This window comes from Atractosteus spatula, chromosome 8, assembly GCF_055471065.1.
Source record: "Atractosteus spatula isolate fAtrSpa1 chromosome 8, fAtrSpa1.hap1, whole genome shotgun sequence".
NCBI classification, from domain to species: domain Eukaryota; kingdom Metazoa; phylum Chordata; class Actinopteri; order Semionotiformes; family Lepisosteidae; genus Atractosteus; species Atractosteus spatula.
Window position 1 is genome coordinate 43,096,180 of NC_142713.1, and position 22,729 is coordinate 43,118,908.

Sequence of the window (22,729 nt, forward strand, 5' to 3'; positions counted from 1 at the left end):
TCTTCATTTTCAAGGTGTGTGTGGTGGAAGCTCCTGTGTACGTCGACATGGTGAAACAGAGAGTGATTCCTGCTGTGATAAGACTGCCTATGACTGGCTGTACAGTGATCCTCAGAAACCCTATTGTAAATCTGCTCCCAAAAACATATCCTGTACAACACCTTCACCTCAACCTCCTCCAACTATTTGTTCCCCACCTGAAAACACATGTGAAATACTTAATCATGAGTAAGTTTGAAGATTGAAGCTTATTGAAACTTATATTAGACTACTTATGAAGACTCAGTTCAGTTAAGTTTATTGTCATATGCACAAGTGCAACGAAATGCTTATTGCATGTATGCTCCAATACAAAGACATTAAGGAAACACCAAAACCATAGACACAGAACAGCACCAGCAACAACAACAAGTTAAATAACATCTTAGAAAATAAAACATCAGTGTGAGCCAGTGGTAGTGGTAGAGCTCAGTAATCTGACAGCTTGTGGGACGAAACTGTCTCTGAAATTGGACGTATATCCCTTTATGCTCCTATAACACTTACCGGGGGAAGGAGGGAGAAAACAAGGATGATTGGTATCCTCAGTGATACTTTCAGCCTTCCTGAGACAGCGAGCTGTAAAAATGTCTGAAACAGAGGGGAGCTGTACTCCAATGGACTGGGCTGACCTGATCACCCCCTGTAGCACCTTCCGGTCAGACAACGCCAACAACTGACTGACTCTTCTAATATTGTTCTAATATTTACATTAAAAATTAATTGTAATAATCTGATTTTAGAATCTTCAATGAATGTCAGAAGAAAGTGAACCTAAGAATGTATGAAAACAGCTGCAGATTTGACTATTGTCAGTCCAAAAATAGAACCATTATCTGCTCCTCACTTGAACAAGCAGCAAAACGTTGTAAGGACATAAATATTTGTGTGGACTGGAGAGGCCTTACTAAAGGAGTTTGTGGTAAGAATATCACTTTTTGATCCATAGAAATAACCGTCTGTCTGTATTGTGATCTCTGTTGGAACATAACACATGTTTAGAGACAGTTATTAGGATCTGGCAAGTTAAATATTGTAGACAATGGTTAGTATTTGTCAATTTGTAGCATTTTGGCACAGTTAAAATTTATTTGTGTGTAGCTGTCTGAACCCAAGCTTTAGCAATGATTAGCTGTCTCAAAATGTAAAACATAGATAAATAAAACTAAATTTTTAATACTTCTGAAGTTTCACCTCAAAGTAACCTGCCAGAACCAAGATAATGTCATGTCAATGTGACAGGGACTGTAAAGAAAATATCGTAGGCACTGAATCATGACAGATCTGAATGGTACAAGTCTTATTAACCTTTTAGCAAAGATTGTGCTAATATTGACTAAGTGCCCAAATATCTCAGTGTAACAGCTGACTGCTCAAAAGGAATAAAATCATGACTGAAGACCACTGATTTATAGTAATGCTTTTCATATGATATGGGTTAATTTTAATGTTATTGGCATGCAAATTAAGATATCTGAAATAATGCATTACAATTCAAATAAAAACAAAAGAGGTATGGCTATTGTTTCCTTGTTAGTCATTTGGCAATCTCAAAACAGATAAATCTAAAATTTTATGTAGGCTAAGCACAGTCTTTAAACTCACCAGAATTTATCATACTGTATATAAGAACATAATAAAAGGTTAAAAACAAAGGGATATTCAGCCTATTTCATACTTTTGGTTACTCATAGCTTGGTCTAATATCTCACACATTTAAAATTTATCATGGGCTAACTTGGTAGAATCATATAATTTAAAGTGTCACAGACTTACTATAGATGCAGCCACTCAGATTGTGCATCAGCTAATTGCCACTGTAAAGTGACTCCATACCACAATGTGATTTGTCACAGTGCACAAAGAATCTTTATTGGCCAAAGAAGATTGATATGTGGGGAGTGTGGTGCATTAAATGCTAATGAAAAGTAGAATTCTCATCTGTCACCTGGAAGGTCTGGGTTTGATTCCCAGTACAAATTGTACTTTTAACAAATAAATACTCTTTCTCTAATGATATAATAAATAATATGGATACTATATTGACATTTTATTATTTTTATATATACAGTATGTTAAATATTAAAATAATATCAATGATAGATTTATAACATGAATGAACATGAATGAGTTAGCAAATGTACAAATACTTTAAAAACCAGTGCTACTAGTCAGACCAACAATCTCCTGGATTCTTGGAGAGAGTAAGGGAATTTAAACATGTCATTAAACAGAAATAACAAATCAGGTTTGCATGTGTACATTTGCCTTTAAATGCTAATCATTAAAGCCACTATGTATAATATATTTTTTAGGATTAGAATCTAAAATAACAAAGTGGCATTAAAATGACAATAAAGTACAAGCATTTAAAATTAGTAATATTATGAAACAATGTGTTCACATCTCCCTCCTCTGCGTTCCCCCTTTTGAGGACAAGGAGGCTGAGAATTTCAGTGAATCAGTTCATGCTGTAGTATACGTTATACTTTACCTGACCATTATGTTCTTAATCATGAACATACATTTGCAGATTTACACAGTTTAAACTAGAAAAGCAGGATTCAGTACAACAAATAAAGCAATAAAAACAGTGAGATCTGGTGGTAAATTAATTATTGCTTTTTAGGTTTATGCTTCTTCACACATCAAGGATAATAAATGGGGTGCGGAGAGAGTTTTTTCTTGGACTGTGAGCTTACAGTACATGTTAATGTAAACTAAGGAGGTTAGTCCTAGGACAGCTTGTGAGCTCTGCTTTTCACCGTGACAACATACAGATGCAGCCATTCAAAGTGCGCGGCACAGACACGTACCGCAGGTAATTGGCTACGGCGTCGTGCATCGTGACGCGCGATTACGCAAAATACCACGGTGCGTGATTGGTTGACCGACAGGGGCACTCGTGGTCCGTTTGTCTGTCGTAGAAAGACTTACTGTAAACGTCTTTACTGTGCCCGTTGTAGATATTGAATTTTACCACTGAAGGGAAATCTTAGTAGCTGAGCATAAAAAGAATAGGAGCATACTGTAACGCGTGTGAAGGCCATAAACGATATTAATTTTGGAACATAAACATACAGTATATAGCTGGTCTTGGTACTTTAAAGAAAAAAATACACACCAGTATTCCATTTCTCCCTAAACATTGTAAGCTTCGAAGTCTTTAACTAACGTGATACCGGAGTCAACAAGCATACTTTTAGAATTTGATTAAAAGGGAATATAATATGGAATCGCGTATCTAAAGAATTTAATAACGGTATTCGTGTGCTGCGACAGGGCTGTGTAGGGCTGTTTCGCCTGCCTGTTCATGCGAGCTGTCTTGTAGTCGACTGGTCTAGGTGCGTGACTACCAGCTGGCAGGTTGTGTGTTCGAATCCAGCTGGTGCTGGACTTTTCTTTTAACAAACATTTCTTCGAAAAAATAGAATAGCGATATTATGGACAATCAATTGACTTTTATATTTCAAAATATCGCAACATGATCGATATTTGCGATATTTTGAACATATCTTCCCTTCTGACAGCGGTTCCTGCTTCTATTGTGTGTGTGTGTGCAACAGAGTAAATTTTTATAGAGAAATGGAGGCTGGACAGTATGCGTTACAATATAAACATTTATTAGGTAATTAGATTGCTCATAAACCTAATCGCTTTTTCTACATAAACACAGCGTGATTGCTCTCTGAAAATGCTTTTCCTTTATTTTTAAAGTAGGCTCAGATTTCAACTATAGATCGTATTATTATAAACTCTCTTGGAAAAATGTATTTTATGCAAACCATGTTTGCTATTAATTCATTTAGGGCTAAAATACGTTCATTGTCTTCCAATCGAGTCGAGTTGACATTGGAAGCCTGCCACACCCGGACTGTTAAACCAACGCATTAGCACGTCGCCAGTATTGGTTTTAGTATTCCCCCCCTCTCCCCTCAATTCAATTCAATTCAATTCAAGGTGTTTTATTTGCATGACAGATGGGTACAAGCAGTGTTGGGTATGTATATTGTAACGCTTACGGCAGACAGGCACTGTGTAAGAGCCGGCGCACCAGAGCAGCGCACCGAGGGAGCGTCTGCATTTATAACTTAGTTTTTAAAATCAGTCAAGCAATATGAAGCATCTCCTTTTACTTAGTGCCTGAGCAGAAAAAGAATAGGAGCATACTGCAACGCGTGTGAAGTCCATAAACAATATTAATTTTGGAACTTAAACATACAGTATATGGCTGGTCTCGGTACTTTAAAGAAAACATACACACCAGTATTCCATTTCTCCCTAAACATTTTAAGCATCGAAGTCTTTAACTAACGCGATACCGGTGTCAACAAGCATACTTTTAGAATTTGATTAAAAGGGAATATAATATGGAATCGCGTATCTCAAGAATTTAAAGACCAGACAATCGCAAACGCATTTTCAATAAAATTATTTTATTCATTCAGCAGTTTGTGAGAGGGACACCCAGCAGGGAGAGACACACACACCGGTTTTCATTGACAAAATTGTTTTTTTTCAATTCCTCTTGTCTAACAGGAATCTGATATTTACACCTGGCGCGGCACCGAGGGGGCGTCTGCATTTATAACTTAGTTTTTAAAATTAGTCAAGCAATATGAAGCATCTCCTTTAACTTTTAAGTCCCTTACTGTATTTTTGTATTATATTCCCTATTAATCAAACTCTAAGAGTATGTATCGGCTTGTCAGTCAGGTCTTTTTTTCTCTATTTCAATTGTCGTTTACACATGCACGACTTTAAAAGCTAGCAAGACAGGTTTCGATTCACATTAGCTGGCGAGCCTTGTTAAAAAAACTAATGATAATGTAACATGCCACTGTTTGTTCATGAACAAAGTTATACTGAGATTTCCTTAGATACGTGATTAAAAAATAAATAAAAATTTGAATCTCCTGCGGAACACATTCCATAAGAATCAGCGGTTCTACAATATATCTTATATATTATAATATATCTACAATAAATCTTGTGACTTTTGAAATTTACTGGGGGTGGACCACGTCTGTAAATTTCGATGGGTCCAGAGGCAAAAGTGCCTTGCCTTGCAATCTCCGGGAAACCATTAGTACGATGGTGAATCGGAGATTCTCAACCCTTGCTGCGTACGACTGAAAAAGAATTCGTGATCGGATCAACGAAATGCTTCGTAGGAGGAGGCGCTCTTTTCCTCTTGTCTAACAGTCTGTTCACAAACAAAACATTCCTGTTAGACAAGAGGAATTGAAAAAAACCAATTTTGTCAATGAAAACCGGTGTGTGTGTCTCTCCCTGCTGGGTGTCCCTCTCACAAACTGCTGAATGAATAAAATAATTTTATTGAAAATGCGTTTGCGATTGTCTGGTCTTTAAATTCTTGAGATACGCGATTCCATATTATATTCCCTTTTAATCAAATTCTAAAAGTATGCTTGTTGACACCGGTATCGCGTTAGTTAAAGACTTCGATGCTTAAAATGTTTAGGGAGAAATGGAATACTGGTGTGTATGTTTTCTTTAAAGTACCGAGACCAGCCATATACTGTATGTTTAAGTTCCAAAATTAATATTGTTTATGGACTTCACACGCGTTGCAGTATGCTCCTATTCTTTTTCTGCTCAGGCACTAAGTAAAAGGAGATGCTTCATATTGCTTGACTGATTTTAAAAACTAAGTTATAAATGCAGACGCTCCCTCGGTGCGCTGCTCTGGTGCGCCGGCTCTTACACAGTGCCTGTCTGCCGTAAGCGTTACAATATACATACCCAACACTGCTTGTACCCATCTGTCATGCAAATAAAACACCTTGAATTGAATTGAATTGAGGGGAGAGGGGGGGAATACTAAAACCAATACTGGCGACGTGCTAATGCGTTGGTTTAACAGTCCGGGTGTGGCAGGCTTCCAATGTCAACTCGACTCGATTGGAAGACAATGAACGTATTTTAGCCCTAAATGAATTAATAGCAAACATGGTTTACATAAAATACATTTTTCCAAGACAGTTTATAATAATACGATCTATAGTTGAAATCTGAGCCTACTTTAAAAATAAAGGAAAAGCATTTTCAGAGAGCAATCACGCTGTGTTTATGTAGAAAAAGCGATTAGGTTTATGAGCAATCTAATTACCTAATAAATGTTTATATTGTAACGCATACTGTCCATCCTCCATTTCTCTATAAAAATTTACTCTGTTGCACACACACACACAATAGAAGCAGGAACTGCTGTCAGAAGGGAAGATATGTTCAAAATATCGCAAATATCGATCATGTTTGCGATATTTTGAAATATAAAAGTCAATTGATTGTCCATAATATCGCTATTCTATTTTTTCGAAGAAATGTTTGTTAAAAGAAAAGTCCAGCACCAGCTGGATTCAAACACACAACCTGCCAGCTGGTAGTCACGCACCTAGACCAGTCGGCTACAAGACAGCTCGCATGAACAGGCAGGCGAAACAGCCCTACACAGCCCTGTCGCAGCACACGAATACCGTTATTAAATTCTTTAGATACGCGATTCCATATTATATTAGCAGAAAAGCTTAAAACTACCACTTTTTCACACGCTATTTCACATGCTAGTTAAATACTTCGATGCTTAAAATCGTTAGGGAGAAATGGAATACCGGTGTGTATTTTTCCTTTATAGTGCCGATTCCTGGAATCTGACTGGCTGACACCCCTCTGAAGTGGTTCCATAAAATCTGGTATACGGAAAAGAAAACGTTGATAAATACAAGTGTCTTTTAATACACTCTTTGCTGTGCTCTTGAGGATCCTTGTGATATTTTAAGCTCTAGTTGAATGATAGGTGTCGCATTTTAAATCATTTTCGTAGTTAGAAATTATGAAACGCCCTGTTAAAAGCAAGGAAGTTTTTATGCCCGTTGAAGTAAAACAAAATGCCTGACAAAGTATGGCTTGGACAGATTCCAAGTGCTTGTACAAATGTGCTAAAGAAATTATACTTTGAGTATACAGCTTGTCCAAAGTCATCCATTATTAATACTATTAGTAATATCTTCAGTAAAGGCTTTGATGCATAAATATTTCTGATAAAGGTAGGTTGTGTACTTTTGTCCAACTGAGCAATCTTGCTTTCATAAAATATACCAACATTTTAATGACTGATGATTAACATGCTGTAATACACAGTTCAAAATTAAAGGCTCAAATGCTGTACATGAGAGGTTAAGCTCCCCCTGGCGGTTTTACAAGGCGACGCCGGATAGTTAACCACGTGACACCACGTTAACTGCGTCATACCGCGTGATACTGTGACACGCCCACCGGGGTATGCCGCGAAATACCTCACGCATTTTGAATGGCTGCATCTGTACATATGTTTTAACTTAAACAATATTTCTCCAAGATTGTTAGCTCTATGCAACAGCATTGTGGTGTCATGAGGAAAAAAATATTAAAAAATAAACTTATATGTAGGATTAGGACTTTTTCCTCTTCTTATTAGGACTTAATTAACTCCTATACTTACTTTTTATTCTCCTCTTGTATATGGCAGGATTCATAAAGGACATCTGCCCAGTATGTAACATAAAGCTTTGTTATTATGTCAAGTGGTTACTTTTCAAAAGTATTTTTCATACGAACACAATTGCTATTGTTTCTAACAATTGTAATATCAACATTTTGCAATGAAATATGTCATACATGTATCTTGGTATAGTGTAACCAACATGCATTGTATCATTTGTTATCTCCAAAAATAGGTGGTGTATTTCTTTAAGAGAAATGTGTTAGCTGTATTTGGTTGGTTGCCCTGGTTTGCAGCAGTGATACATTTAGTGACGCTGAAAGGAGCATCATAAATACAGTACATTAGTAGAGGAGCACATGTATTAGAATACCATATTCTTCTCAGATGACTGAAGAGTTTTGCACTTAAGTTGCTTTGTCAAATAGCCAGAGTTCCAGCTTTCATTATTTTTTTTGGCTGCAATCTTAGCATCATTGTTTTATGTTAGTGTCACTGACATCTCAAATATAAAAAAAATGATATGCCCGTGCTGACAACTACTTTAATGTCAGCCAATGGTCCATGAGAAAATTTGGTTTCTAGGTTGATTTACATTATAAAAACACCTTCTGAGTTTTGAGTTCAGAGAAGGGAAATGATCGGACAATGATGACTTTATAATAAATCTAATGCATATTTGTATATATTCTTGGCATAATGGAATATATTATTGCATATTTTAAGTAACATTGTTACTTAAATTAGCATTAAGACAAGATATAAATTATTTTAATGTATATGTTAACCATTCATTCATTCACAACAGACTATACAATGAACTACTTTTAGTATATCCCACTGAATAATCTTGGTTTGTGAAATAGTTCCAGGGTGTCACGTTTGTTACAGTAACTCTATGAAGGTTCATCTGTGTTACTGCTACTTTTATCAATAATATTAATTTAATCTTTAACGTACTGTAAAATGTGCGATGGACTGGCGCCCCATCCAGGTTGTACCTTGCCTTGCGCTCATTGCTTGCTAGAGCAACTCCAGCCGGGTAGACTCCTCCTTCACGCGACATCGTATGGTATAAAGCGGTTTGGCGAATGACATGACATGACATACTGTAATATATGAAATTAATAAAAATGTTAATATAGTATACATATTGTTTTATAAGAGAAAGAGTCTTTATTATCCCCAAGGGCAATTTGTTAAAAGGTTAACCTGACCATTGGCTGGGAATCAAACCAAAATGCATAGATGGATGGAAAAGTCTAGTGTAAATAAATTAGATTAAAATTAGATCTAGAAAGTGAGTCCTTATACCTGCTTGCTTAGCAAACACATTTTAAAATGTTACACAGTAATACACTGTACTCATAAGAAAATGTTGGACATGGCTTCTTTGTCTTGTCTCTCAAAATGAACTAAACACGCAGACTGATATTTGCATTAAGGTTGAGTACCCGAGTCCAGCCTTTTATAAAATATCAAGACTTGTGAAGCCATTTCTTATAAATTACAATACCAAAACTGCTCTCTAAACTAATGCTAAACCAGAACCATTATTCCTCTACTAAATAATGCACCAAAATACAACAAACGTGTTTCACTTGCCTGGTGGATCAAGTTTCTGTTCAACAATGAGATGCACCAAAGCAGTAGTTTGGCCCATAAAAAGGTGAGATCCACCCACAGGATATGCTTTCATTGTCTGGGTAAAAGAGAGGGAACCTCCAGCAAGCAGATCTCTTTGACCAATCCTTCACCTGTTACTGGTATTTAATCATGATTTTGAACATGTTTCATGGGTTGTCTTCTTACAGTATCTGTAACTTCTGTATAAAGAGTGGTTTCGTTATCCTTTCTTGGAATAACCCAGTTACTTTCTGGGGTTGCATGACCTAAGGTTGATATAGAAATCTAAGAACACAAGTCAGCATGTGGCCTACTGTACCCTGGCCCACAGTTCTTGTCATACAGACCTGACTAACAGAACTGACCTGTAATGATTAATTGAATAGTGTTCTGAATGTTCAGCAGCTGTTCAATAATCTTTATGCAGTACATATACAGTACATAATAAGCCTTATAAGGTATAACGTTGTGTGAATGTGCTATTTTATATACAGTAATCCATGCCCAGAGTGTTTTTATTTTTTTAATCATTGCATGGAATTCAACAAAAGTATAATTTGAAAAAATGTGTTTTTGTGCAAATGAATGTATTAATTATTCATACATAGAAGAACCAATAAGCAATAACTAAATATATGGCAGTAACCAAATATATGCATAGCCCCTATTTCCAAATGGTTTAATTTAGTTAAATTAACTTTTATTTATTGGATTTATTATAATATTAGTACGTTCTAATAAGCATTTTTTTGTTTCAGATCTTAAATGCCCAAATGGAACAGTTCTCCATGAATGTCGCAATACAACGGATGGTTATTGTCAAGGGACGTAAGTACATCAGTTGTTTGTGTCAAAATTACCTTTGCAAATATAGGCAGGGATTCAATTAAGGAATTAAGATAACTCCAAAGGACACACGTTCAAGACAAGCACAAGTATGTCATTGGACCCCAGTTACCAAATCCAAATGTCACAGAGGAAAAGACTAGCAGCATTATTTTATGGAATCAGATTCAGTTGATAACCTGTGATGCCTCTTCATGCCACAGTGAACAAACAATGAAGTTCCAGGCATCCTCTTCAGTCCCAGCATCCTGAACAATATGTCCTGGACTACCCAAAACTGGACTTGGGGAAATACTGGTGTGGGGGGGGGAATGACGATGCTGGGTTCTTCTTCTGATGCTCCCAGTCCCTGGTGTCAAATTTTGAGCCCTTCTGGGTTTTCTGAAGCCTTCTTAACAAGGGTCTTGACTCCTCTAGGGGAAATGCAGTGAACCTGTGATGTTTTGGGTGTGGACAGGGATAACTGCCCAGGGATTGTTCAGCAAATGGCAGTATACAAATAACCAGGTGTAACGATGCACTGTTCAATCACACCTTGTTTCTAGGACCTCCTGTTTTGATAACAGGCACATTCAAACCTGTTTAGCAACCCCAACATGTCAACTTCTGAGTGGTGTGGTAAGTGCCCAGTGTCTGTGCTAAGAAGGCCTTTGATCAGAAGAAGAAGCACAGACAATAAGGTATAAAACTACACTAGGGTGTTGTTGGCCCATCAACAAAATTTAAATTCCGTAATACAGTCCAGGCCAAGATTCCCATTGGCCCTTACCAAAAATGTCTCCTAATAATCCCCCTCTATGAATTGGCTTCATTACTCTGCTCTCCTCCCCACTGATAGCTGATGTGTGGTGAGCGTTCTGGCCCACAATGGCTGCCGTCGCATCATCCAGGTGGATGCTGCACATTGGTGGTGGTAGAGGGGAGTCCCCATTACTTGTAAAGCGCTTTCAGTGGAGTATCCAGAAAAGTGCTATATAAGTGTAAGCAATTATTATTTTTATTATTAAAATCAATGCAGCCCACACCTGGTTCCCCCACACCCGTTTTTTCACTCTGTGATACTAGCTGCTGAATCATCAGGTATAAGCATGCTCTTACAGTAAGTGTTTTATAATAATTACAGTGAATTGCAAAAGTATTTACAATAATGTCCACATTTGTTGAAATACAAATTTATTTAAAGTGATTTTTTCATTTAAGTTTCAATAAAAATGCTCAAACTGAACAGTTGTGTTTAGGAAATTAAATGTCAGCAAAAACTGCAAAGAAAAATCCAAAATTTAAATATGTTTATTACATGAGGAATCCCTACCTGAGTAATATGTTTTTAAATTACATTTGGTACAGTATGTGAATCATTTTGGAAAATTCTCTACAAATGTTGCACAACAAAATGGTGATTTTAATTATGCAGCCATGCTTAAAATCTATCAGTTTGGTTAGGGATCATTCATGGAAAATAATTTTCAAACAATCAAGTGCTCATTATTGAGTTACTTAATTTCAAAGACATTAAATAAAAAAACAGATATTGGAGATAGCAAGCTAGAAGTTTCTGGAAAAAAATGGTTGAAGGTTACCATATAATCAAACATCTTTTTGATGCTCTACAACTTGACTTGGCTGGAGAGAACAGAGTTCGCAGATACAAGTAAAGGTTTATTCCATGCTGAAAAGAGAAGAAAGGAAACACAACGTTTCAGCTGTGAAGACTTCTTCGTGTGTGAGCGAAGAAGGCTCCACAGTTGAAAAGTTGTGTTTCCTTTCTTCTCTTTTCAGCAAGGAATAAACCTTTACTTGTTCCTTTGCAGCCTACGCATGCTGACGCAGCTACCTTCTTGAACTACTAGAGGTCACAGTTTATATGTTATTTGATATAAAATGCCACGTAGTCTAATTAGCATTACTGCCATGTTGCTTACATTTTTCATTTAATCTTAAATATACTCTGTTTCTAGAGAACGTAAATCTGGGGAGTATCTGAAAGAATTTGTATCTGGATGTTTCTGCCCTGACAATATGCTTCATGCAGAAAAACATAAAGACATTTGTGTTTCAGACTGTTCCAGTAAGTGGATTATTAAACCAAATAATTACATTATCATCTACTCTTTGCAGTGTCTTATTAATTTCAGAATGGCTTTGCTTATTGTAAGAAATACAGCCATCTATAAATACCATGTTACACTTCAGGTACTGTCATAGAACACTTATTGAGATAAGCTTCACTGTCAGAAGTTAATTTTTTTACTTGTCTCTATTACTGTGAAATTACTGTAGGAAAATGCAAGGAAGTAAAACGTGACTTCCTCCATTTATATTGGTGCAAAGAATACATCACTTCAGATTTACATTTTTATCTAGTTGTCAGTAAATACTGAAACTGAGGGGAGACATACATACATTAAAACATCATACATAGTTTGTCAACAAAAATCTTTCAGTTGACACACAATTACTTGTTTAAAACAATAACTGATATATAAATCAAATGTTGACTAGTTAAATGCACCTTTTGACAGTTAAATTTGCTAGAAAAAGGTCAGGACAAACCGATTACTTTAGGTAATAATACATGTCAAATATCTGTATCTTTAATGAATTCTGCTCGGTTGTGTGGCTATGAATAGGTGTAGAGATGAGAAAACAGCAATCACAGTTTTTTGTTAAACATGGAAAATGTTGACAATCTTAGACACGCTGAATATCTTTTGATTCAAAAAAGGTGACTTGTAAAGATTAATGTTTTCAAGAATGATAGTAGTGCATAAATTGGTCCACTTTGATTAAGGTGTAGAAAGTGCTGCATATGACATGTAATCAGGATTATGTGAAAATCTATACTGAGGTAGTTTAGTGTAATTTGAAATTGAGGATTTCTTTGTTCCTTGAGGCAATCGTAATACATTTTTTCCTATTTTTCAGACTGTAAAGGACCTCTCGGAGAACCTAAGAAGGTGAGACCGCTACATTTAATTAAAAGTTACTGAAAACCGTGCATTCAGTATATTTAATAATAATAATAATAATAATAATTGCTTACACTTATATACAGATGCAGCCATTCAAAATGCGTGAGGTATTTCGCGGCATACCCCGGTGGGCGTGTCACAGTATCACGCGGTATGACGCAGTTAACGTGGTGTCACGTGGTTAACTATCCGGCGTCGCCTTGTAAAACCGCCAGGGGGAGCTTAACCTCTCATGTACAGCATTTGAGCCTTTAATTTTGAACTGTGTATTACAGCATGTTAATCATCAGTCATTAAAATGTTGGTTTATTTTAATGAAAGCAAGATTGCTCAGTTGGACAAAAGTACACAGCCTACCTTTATCATAAATATTTATGCATCAAAGCCTTTACTGAAGATATTACTAATAGTATTAATAATGGATGACTTTAGACAAGCTGTATACTCAAAGTATAATTTCTTTAGCACATTTGTACAAGCACTTGGAATCTGTCCAAGCCATACTTTGTCAGGCATTTTGTTTTACTTCAACGGGCATAAAAACTTCCTAGCTTTTAACAGGGCGTTTCATAATTTCTAACTACGAAAATGATTTAAAATGCGACACTTATCATTCAACTAGAGCTTAAAATATCACAAGGATCCTCAAGAGCACAGCAAAGAGTGTATTAAAAGACACTTGTATTTATCAACGCTTTCTTTTCCGTATACCAGATTTTATGGAACCACTTCAGAGGGGTGTCAGCCAGTCAGATTCCAGGATTCGGCACTTTAAAGGAAAAATACACACCGGTATTCCATTTCTCCCTAACGATTTTAAGCATCGAAGTATTTAACTAGCATGTGAAATAGCGTGTGAAAAAGTGGTAGTTTTAAGCTTTTCTGCTAATATAATATGGAATCGATATTGATTTAAATCGTGTTCTGATTTAAATCGCAAACGCGTGTTTAATTATATGTGTTTTTTAATCATAATCAGGCTAATGCAACATAAATTGATACAGTATCTTTGTCTTCTAAGCATCTTAATAAACTTTCAGCATAGCTTTCTACCCGTCAAGATTTATATTTCTTGGGATTTTGGGATCAAACGTGGAAGGATTAGATTATAATCGTTTTTATTTGTCAAATACGTGATTGTATTTCTGAATGTTATGTGACACCTACAGTAGTTCACTGCTTTAAATACATCGAATTAAGAAAGTTATGTGTAGCACTTTAGATCTTTTTTCTGAACCAGGGAAAATCTGATCATGTTTCTCTATAACAATAATAAAAAAAACTTTATTTTACATATCGCCTTTAAAAGTGGCATCTCAAAGCAATACAGTAGATCGAAAAACAGTTAAAAGGGACCAGATTAAATACCAGACAATCGCAAACGCATTTTCAATAAAATTATTTTATTCATTCAGCAGTTTGTGAGAGGAACATCCAGCAGGGAGAGACACACACACCGGTTTTCATTGACAAAATTGTTTTTTTTCAATTCCTTTTGTCTAACAGGAATGTTTTGTTTGTGGACAAACTGTTAGACAAGAGGAAAAGACCGCCTCCTCCTACGAAGCATTAATCGCGTATCTAAGGAAAATTGCAGTATACCTTTGTTCATGCACATCATTATACAGTACAGTATCTCAATTTGTATTTCGATAAAAAAAATCGTTTGCCCAGCCACTACTGTTGTTATTGTTTTTATCCTGTAAAGCGTTTTCTTTTTCTGCGTTTTCCATTTCCTTTTTCTGATCACTCGCTTTCTGGATACACATCTCACCTGTCCTGTTCTTTGTTTTCCTGGTTTGCTGATTATGCCTGCTGCGGTCCACTCCTACCCTCACACCTAAAGAATACTATTTTAAATTTCTTGGCGCAGTTCATTAACCCTTGTATGTGCTGTCCGCGCCCAAAATGCAATTAAAAAAAAGTAAAAAACCGCGCTCAAAATGCAATTTAGAGCTTAATAAGATACACTCCACAGGCAAAATTAAAGACAAAATTAAAGACGATTAAAATCTGTAATCTTTCCACTTGTACTGTGAGTCATCGGACAGTTTCTGCTTTGTGTAAGGATGGTGAGAAAGCTGTGTTCAATGTATTTAAGGGACTCAGAAGTAAAAGAAGATGCTTCATATTGCGTGACTAATTTTAAAAACCAAGTTATAAATGCAGACGCTCCCTCGGTGCCGCGCCGGGTGTAAATATCAAAGTATACATTCCCAACAAGAATTGTACCCATCTGTCAAACAAATAAAACACCTTGAATTGAATTGAGGGAGAGATGGGGGTAGTGGGACAGAGATACTGTAGACAGACTCAAGGCAAATAAGATACTTATGGGTACGCAAGCATTCACGACAGCAACATACGAAACGTTTGCACGTACTGTATAGTTAAGTTATTACTTGGTTTTCAAAGTGCAACGAAATACAATATTGTTGTTGCTGCTGTTCTGGTTGTTTTTATCCCGTAAAGCGTTTTGAGAAGCCACCTTTAAAGGCGATATATACTGTAAAACCACTGATTCTTATGGAATGTGCTCCGCAGGAGATTCAAATTTTTATTTATTTATTTTTTAATCGCGTATCTTAGGAAATCTCAGTATAACTTTGTTCATGAACAGTGGCATGTTACATTATCATTCGTTTTTTTAACAAGGCTCGCCAGCTAATGTGAATCGAAACCTGTCTTGCTAGCTTTTAAAGTCGTGCATGTGTAAACTGTACTAGAGGGCATGCAAGTTACTCTGCCCCTTTCAGCGGCAGGGAGTCCCTCTGCTGCAACACACAGCAGACAGAACGGGAGACTATTGCCTTTCATATCTGACACCAGTGAAGTAAAAGGGGTGTCTAAAGGGGTGATTTTAGACCACATTTTAGTTACTTTATTTTGGTTACTTTTAACATTTCTGTAATTTACAGTAGATGTCACAATAGAAGCCCGAAGCCTATTATACTCAGTCTAGCCTTGGATCCTCTGAGTCCCTTGACTCAGTTATTGCATATTAATTTCTTGAGATACGCGATTCCATATTATATTCCCTTTTAATCAAATTCTAAAAGTATGCTTGTTGACTCCGGTATCGCGTTACTTAAAGACTTCGATGCTTAAAATGTTTAGGGAGAAATGGAATACTGGTGTGTATGTTTTCTTTAAAGTACCGAGACCAGCCATATACTGAACGTTTAAGTTCCAAAATTAATATCGTTTATGGACTTCACACGCGTTGCAGTATGCTCCTATTCTTTTTATGCTCAGGCACTAAAATCTCCCTTCTGCTTTGTGTAAGGATGGTATCAAGAGCAATCTTAAGTGGTGAGAAAGCTGTGTTCAATGTATTTAAGGGACTCAAAAGTAAAAGAAGATGCTTCATATTGCTTGACTAATTTTAAAAACCAAGTTATAAATGCAGACGCTCCCTCGGTGCCGCGCCGGGTGTAAATATCAAAGTATACATTCCCAACAAGAATTGTACCCATCTGTCATGCAAATAAAACACCTTGAATTGAATTGAGGGAGAGATGGGGGTAGTGGGACAGAGATACTGTAGACAGACTCAAGGCAAATAAGATACTTATGGGTACGCAGACATTCACGACAGCAACATACGAAACGTTTGCACGTACTGTATAGTTAAGTTATTACTTGGTTTTCAAAGTGCAACGAAATACAATATTGTTGTTGCTGCTGTTCTGGTTGTTTTTATCCCGTAAAGCGTTTTGAGAAGCCACCTTTAAAGGCGATATATACTGTAAAACCACTGATTCTTATGGAATGTGTTCCGCGGGAGATTCAAATTTTTATTTATTTATTTTTTAATCGCGTATCTTAGGAAATCTCAGTATAACTTTGTTCATGAACAGTGGCATGTTACATTATCATTCGTTTTTTTAACAAGGCTCGCCAGCTAATGTGAATCGAAACCTGTCTTGCTAGCTTTTAAAGTCGTGCATGTGTAAACTGTACTAGAGGGCATGCAAGTTACTCTGCCCCTTTCAGCGGCAGGGAGTCCCTCTGCTGCAACACACAGCAGACAGAACGGGAGACTATTGCCTTTCATATCTGACACCAGTGAAGTAAAAGGGGTGTCTAAAGGGGTGATTTTAGACCACATTTTAGTTACTTTATTTTGTTTACTTTTAACATTTCTGTAATTTACAGTAGATGTCACAATAGAAGCCCGAAGCCTATTATACTCAGTCTAGCCTTGGATCCTCTGAGTCCCTTGACTCAGTTATTGCATATTAATTTCTTGAGATACGCGATTCCATATTATATTCCCTTTTAATCAAATTCTAAAAGTATGCTTGTTGACTCCGGTATCGCGTTACTTAAAGACTTCGATGCTTAAAATGTTTAGGGAGAAATGGAATACTGGTGTGTATGTTTTCTTTAAAGTACCGAGACCAGCCATATACTGAACGTTTAAGTTCCAAAATTAATATCGTTTATGGACTTCACACGCGTTGCAGTATGCTCCTATTCTTTTTATGCTCAGGCACTAAAATCTCCCTTCTGCTTTGTGTAAGGATGGTATCAAGAGCAATCTTAAGTGGTGAGAAAGCTGTGTTCAATGTATTTAAGGGACTCAAAAGTAAAAGAAGATGCTTCATATTGCTTGACTAATTTTAAAAACCAAGTTATAAATGCAGACGCTCCCTCGGTGCGCTGCTCTGGTGCGCCGGCTGTTACACAGTGCCTGTCTGCCGTAAGCGTTACAATATACATACCCAACACTGCTTGTACCCATCTGTCATGCAAATAAAACACCTTGAATTGAATTGAATTGAGGGGAGAGGGGGGGAATACTAAAGCCAATACTGGCTCAATACCCTCAATGGGCTTTGACGTGCTAATGCGTTGGTTTAACAGTCCGGGTGTGGCAGGCTTCCAATGTCAACTCGACTCGATTGGAAGACAATGAACGTATTTTAGCCCTAAATGAATTAATAGCAAACATGGTTTACATAAAATACATTTTTCCAAGAAAGTTTATAATAATACGATCTATAGTTGAAATCTGAGCCTACTTTAAAAATAAAGGAAAAGCATTTTCAGAGAGTAATCATGCTGTGTTTATGTAGAAAAAGCGATTAGGTTTACGAGCAATCTAATTACCTATTCGCTTAAAACGCTATTAAAAATTTACTCTGTTGCACACACACACACAATAGAAGCAGGCACCGCTGTCAGAAGGGAAGATATGTTCAAAATATCGCAAATATCGATCATGTTGCGATATTTTGAAATATAAAAGTCAATTGATTGTCCATAATATCGCTATTCTATTTTTTCGAAGAAATGTTTGTTAAAAGAAAAGACCAGCACCAGCTGGATTCGAAAACACAACCTGTCAGCTGGTAGTCACGTCTACAAGACAGCTCACATGAACAGGCAGGCGAAACAGCCCTACACAGCCCTGTCGCAGCACACGAATACCATTATTAAATTCTTTAGATACGCGATTCCATATTATATTCCCTTTTAATCAAATTCTAAAAGTATGCTTGTTGACTCCGGTATCGCGTTAGTTAAAGACTTCGAAGCTTAAAATGTTTAGGGAGAAATGGAATACTGGTGTGTATTTTTTTCTTTAAAGTACCAAGACCAGCTATACACTGTATGTTTATGTTCCAAAATTAATATCGTTTATGACCTTCACACGCGTTACAGTATGCTCCTATTCTTTTTATGCTCAGCTACTAAGATTTCCCTTCAGTGGTAAAATTCAATACCTACAACGGGCACAGCAAAGACGTTTACTGTCTTTCTACGACAGACCAACGGACCACGAGTGCCCCTGTCGGTCAACCAATCACGTACTGCGGTGCCCCGCGTCATCTTGCGTCATACTGAGCGACGTCACCTGCGGTACGTGTCTGTAACGCGCACTTTGAATGGCTGCATCTGTAGCACTTTTCTGGACACTCCACTCAAAGCGTTTTACAGGTAATGGGGACTCCCCTCCACCACCACCAATATGCAGCATCCGCCTGGATGATGCGACGGCAGCCATAGTGCGCCAGAACGCTCACCACACATCAGCTATCAGTGGGGAGGAGAGCAGAGTAATGTAGCCAATTCATAGAGGGGGATTATTAGGAGGCCATGATTGGTAAGGGCCAATGGGAAATTTGGCCAGGACGCCAGGGTTACACCCCTACTCGGGATGAAGGACGGATTAATATAAATATTTTAATTTATAAGTAAGAACCACTATATGATGCTGGGAAAGTTCTTTTATGATTTGATTCAAATCACTTCAATTAGATTCAAAATTGATTATTTTGTAGAGAAATTTGCAGACAAATGTAAATCCAAAACGACAATACAACACAACAACCAACAACCATCATAAACAAAGAGTTCAGGACATCACATATTTTAGGCATGTACAAAAATATTTCACATGATTCTAAAATGAAATTGCACAGGGATCAAACAGTTTCCTACAGATGCAGCCATTCAAAATGAGCAGGGTATGCTGCGGTGGGCGTGTCGCAAATAAACGCGTCCTTTCACGTCAAACCGCGCATTTGTATCGTATGCAAATTAGATTATGTTAATAGTATCCGGAATCATAAAGTTTAACCTCTCATGTATATCACTGCTGAGGGACAATCTTTATCCAATTAAGAATTTAAGCTGTATACTCTTTATACTTTTAATTTTAAACTGTATTACAGCATGTTAATCATTAAACATTAAAAAGTTGGTATATTTTAGAAAAGCAAGATTGCTCAGTTGGACAAAAGTACACAACCTACCACCTTTATCATAAATATTTTAATTATGCAGAAATATTTTATGCATCAATGTATTTACCAAAGATATTACTAGTAGTATTAATAACGAATGACCTTGGACAAGCTGTAAGATCAAAGTCTTACCCTGGTCCACCTACCTTATAACTGTCTTTGTAAATGAAAAGACTAATTTTTCATAGACAAAAAGTAACACCACAGCATTTCGTTGATCTGATCATGTATTCGTTTCCAACCATACAAAGTAAGTTTTGAGAATCTACGATTCACCATGCCTTTCACATGCTCATAAACAATATTAATTTAGGAACATAAACGTATCATGTAAACTGTATATGGCTGGTATTGGTATTTTAAAGAAAAAATACAAACCAGTATTCCACTTTCTCCCTAAACATTTTAAGCATTAAAGTCTTACATGTGGTTATTTTGGAAACGTTTTTACGTGCTCCTTCTGACCATATTAAGATTATATACTTTGTGAAAAGTGATAGTCTTTTAACGTTTTCTGTGAATTCGCTCGTTATCAGCTTAAACAAAAGCATACTTTTAGAATTTGACTAACAGGGAATATAATATGGAATCATGTATCTAAACAAATTAATAACGATATAATTATATTAATGTACTGTCTGGTGGAATAAACTGAAGAGTTAGTTAATGCGACACGGAATTATTAAGATTTATCACCTCTTTTTACACTTGAGAACAAATGAGAACATTCCACTCAGTGGGCGATGCATTGTTATCTCAATCACCTGCTAATTCGTTTTACACCACGGGAAGACAGGAGAATGTGATTGTACTGTATCTGTACAGAATGTGTGTTGCGTTTACAAAATTAAAGTGTTTAAAGTGTATAATTAAAAAGTAAAAAAAACTTAAAGCTTACACAAAGATTCTAAGATGATGTCTAATGGTCTAACCCCATTTTGATTAAAATCGCAAACGCGTGTTTAATTAAATGCCTTTTTTGATTCACAATCTGACAATGCAAACCGGGGTAAAGTTAGCTTGAAGTTCAAAAACGATTTTGGCACGCCTGTAGCATTTTCACGAAACCTCCTAGAGTTGTGAGAACACTTGCTTTGTGTATAAAGTACATTGTGAATGTCTTCATAGCCTTCACTTTGTTGTTTTTATGCTATTTTTTTTACCACGCACGAATATTCTTATGTTCATATCTTCACAAGGGAATCAGTGTGAATTTTAATACTAATTAAATGACCGCGGGCAGTTTCTACCCCCTCTACATTCTCAGAATAGAATAGGCTAACCTTCTAATGAAAGACAGTCCACCCTTCCCCCCACGGACAGGAAAAGTGCCCGCAGGCACTTAAACTTAATATAAACTTAATATGGTCAGAAGGAGCATGTAAAAACGTTTCCGAAATAACCACATGTAAGACTTTGATGCTTAAAATGTTTAGGGAAAAATGGAATACTGGTGTGCATTTTTTTTTTAAACTACCAAGACCAGCAATATACAAGTTTACATAATATGTTTATGTTCCTAAATTAATATCGTTTATGACCTTCAGATGCATTATGCTCCTCTTCTTTTTATGCTCAGCAACTAAAATTTCCCTTTAGTTGTAAAATTCCATATAAATATTCAATACTAAGCGGATTAAAATGTGCACAGTAAAGAGTTTAAATGATTAAATCTTTTCACTACCGACCAATGCACCACGAGTGCCCCTGTTGGTCATTTTGGCCAGCCAATCACGAACCGCGGTACGCCGCAAGTTTGTGGGTAGTTGCATGCGGTATGGGTTTGTACCATGCATTTTGAATGGCTGCATCTGTAATTCTATTTACATGGGATAATAGTCAACTCCTCTTAAACATGTCCCATTATGTACAGTCAAAATAACCTTATCATTGTTCAGAGATTTCTTTGTCACAGACATTTACCTAAGTGGTCTCTGTTTTTTAACTTCTGAAGAGTAATTGATAAATTGGCTTGTGAAGCACTGTATTGTGAACAGTCCTACCCAACAGAGATCTTGCAATGGATAATAAGTTCTACAATACAAGTACTATATAAGTGTCATGCCCAAGCCAGGACCCACTCATGTTCTGCTATTGCCAGGGGCAACATTCCCAGGAGCTCTCAACCTGCCACTTAAACTAGTTCGGGACACTTTTCAATTATGCCAACTATCAGGCTCCAATCAACAATTAGGGTTGTGATATAGTTCTCAATCACATTATTTAGACGCCTTATTTAAGTCACCTTGAACCTCTATATCATTGCTCCGTCATTAAAGCCTCAACACTAGAGTGAGCGTTTGCATCTCTCTTGCTAGCAAACTACTACCTTCTATTCTCTTTTTTCCTGCGCAACAATTCAGTGAAATCCTTCTTAATCTATTTCCCCTTTTTTGTCATTTTGATATTTTTTCCTGGCCTTTTCGGTTTTTCCTTTTTTGAATCATTTTTTACAGAGCCAACCTTTTTCTCTTTGTTTCTATAGACAGATCTTTACATACTGTCTTCCACCTGCCTGCATCAAATCCTCTTTATAATTTCTGATCTTGCCATTCACAGCTTCTGTTATAACATCTTTAGCAATGCACTGAAACCCGTGCTTGGGCTTCGACCAATCATCAGCTTATCAGCAGCTGCAGCATAACAACAAGTCTATGTTTTGGAGTGTAACTGTTAAAATCTCTCAAAATTAATTTAGGTAATATCCAAAATGGTTTCACGTGCTTTTTTTCCCACATAAACTAAACAATTCCATATACACTATCTCTAACAACCATATGTAACAATGCAGGAGTGGGAGGAGTCACGGCAAACACCAGTAAAAGTCAGCACCCCATTTGAGGGTGTGAAGGCACTAGTGCAAGGTCAGCACAAACCAGAAAAAAAGAAAAAAAGAAAAAGCACACCGCTTTGCACAGTGGTATTCAGTCTGGACTATATCTAGTGAGGCCCAGTCTAGGGGAAAAAGAGAGACTGCTTGAAACAGC

At 36.7% G+C, this 22,729-nt stretch overlaps 1 protein-coding gene across 1 annotated transcript in view; it reads left to right on the forward strand.

The window, feature by feature from the left end:
- Positions 1-22,729, forward strand: part of muc5e (mucin 5e) — a gene marked incomplete at its 5' end in the record, with an annotated part of 107,096 nt that overhangs the window by 78,812 nt on the left and 5,555 nt on the right. The window contains 5 exons of the mRNA XM_088922604.1: positions 15-228; positions 783-961; positions 9,928-9,997; positions 11,974-12,083; positions 12,941-12,972. Of these exons, the coding sequence (XP_088778730.1) occupies positions 15-228; positions 783-961; positions 9,928-9,997; positions 11,974-12,083; positions 12,941-12,972 (605 nt within the window). The remainder of the gene's footprint in view (positions 1-14; positions 229-782; positions 962-9,927; positions 9,998-11,973; positions 12,084-12,940; positions 12,973-22,729) is intronic.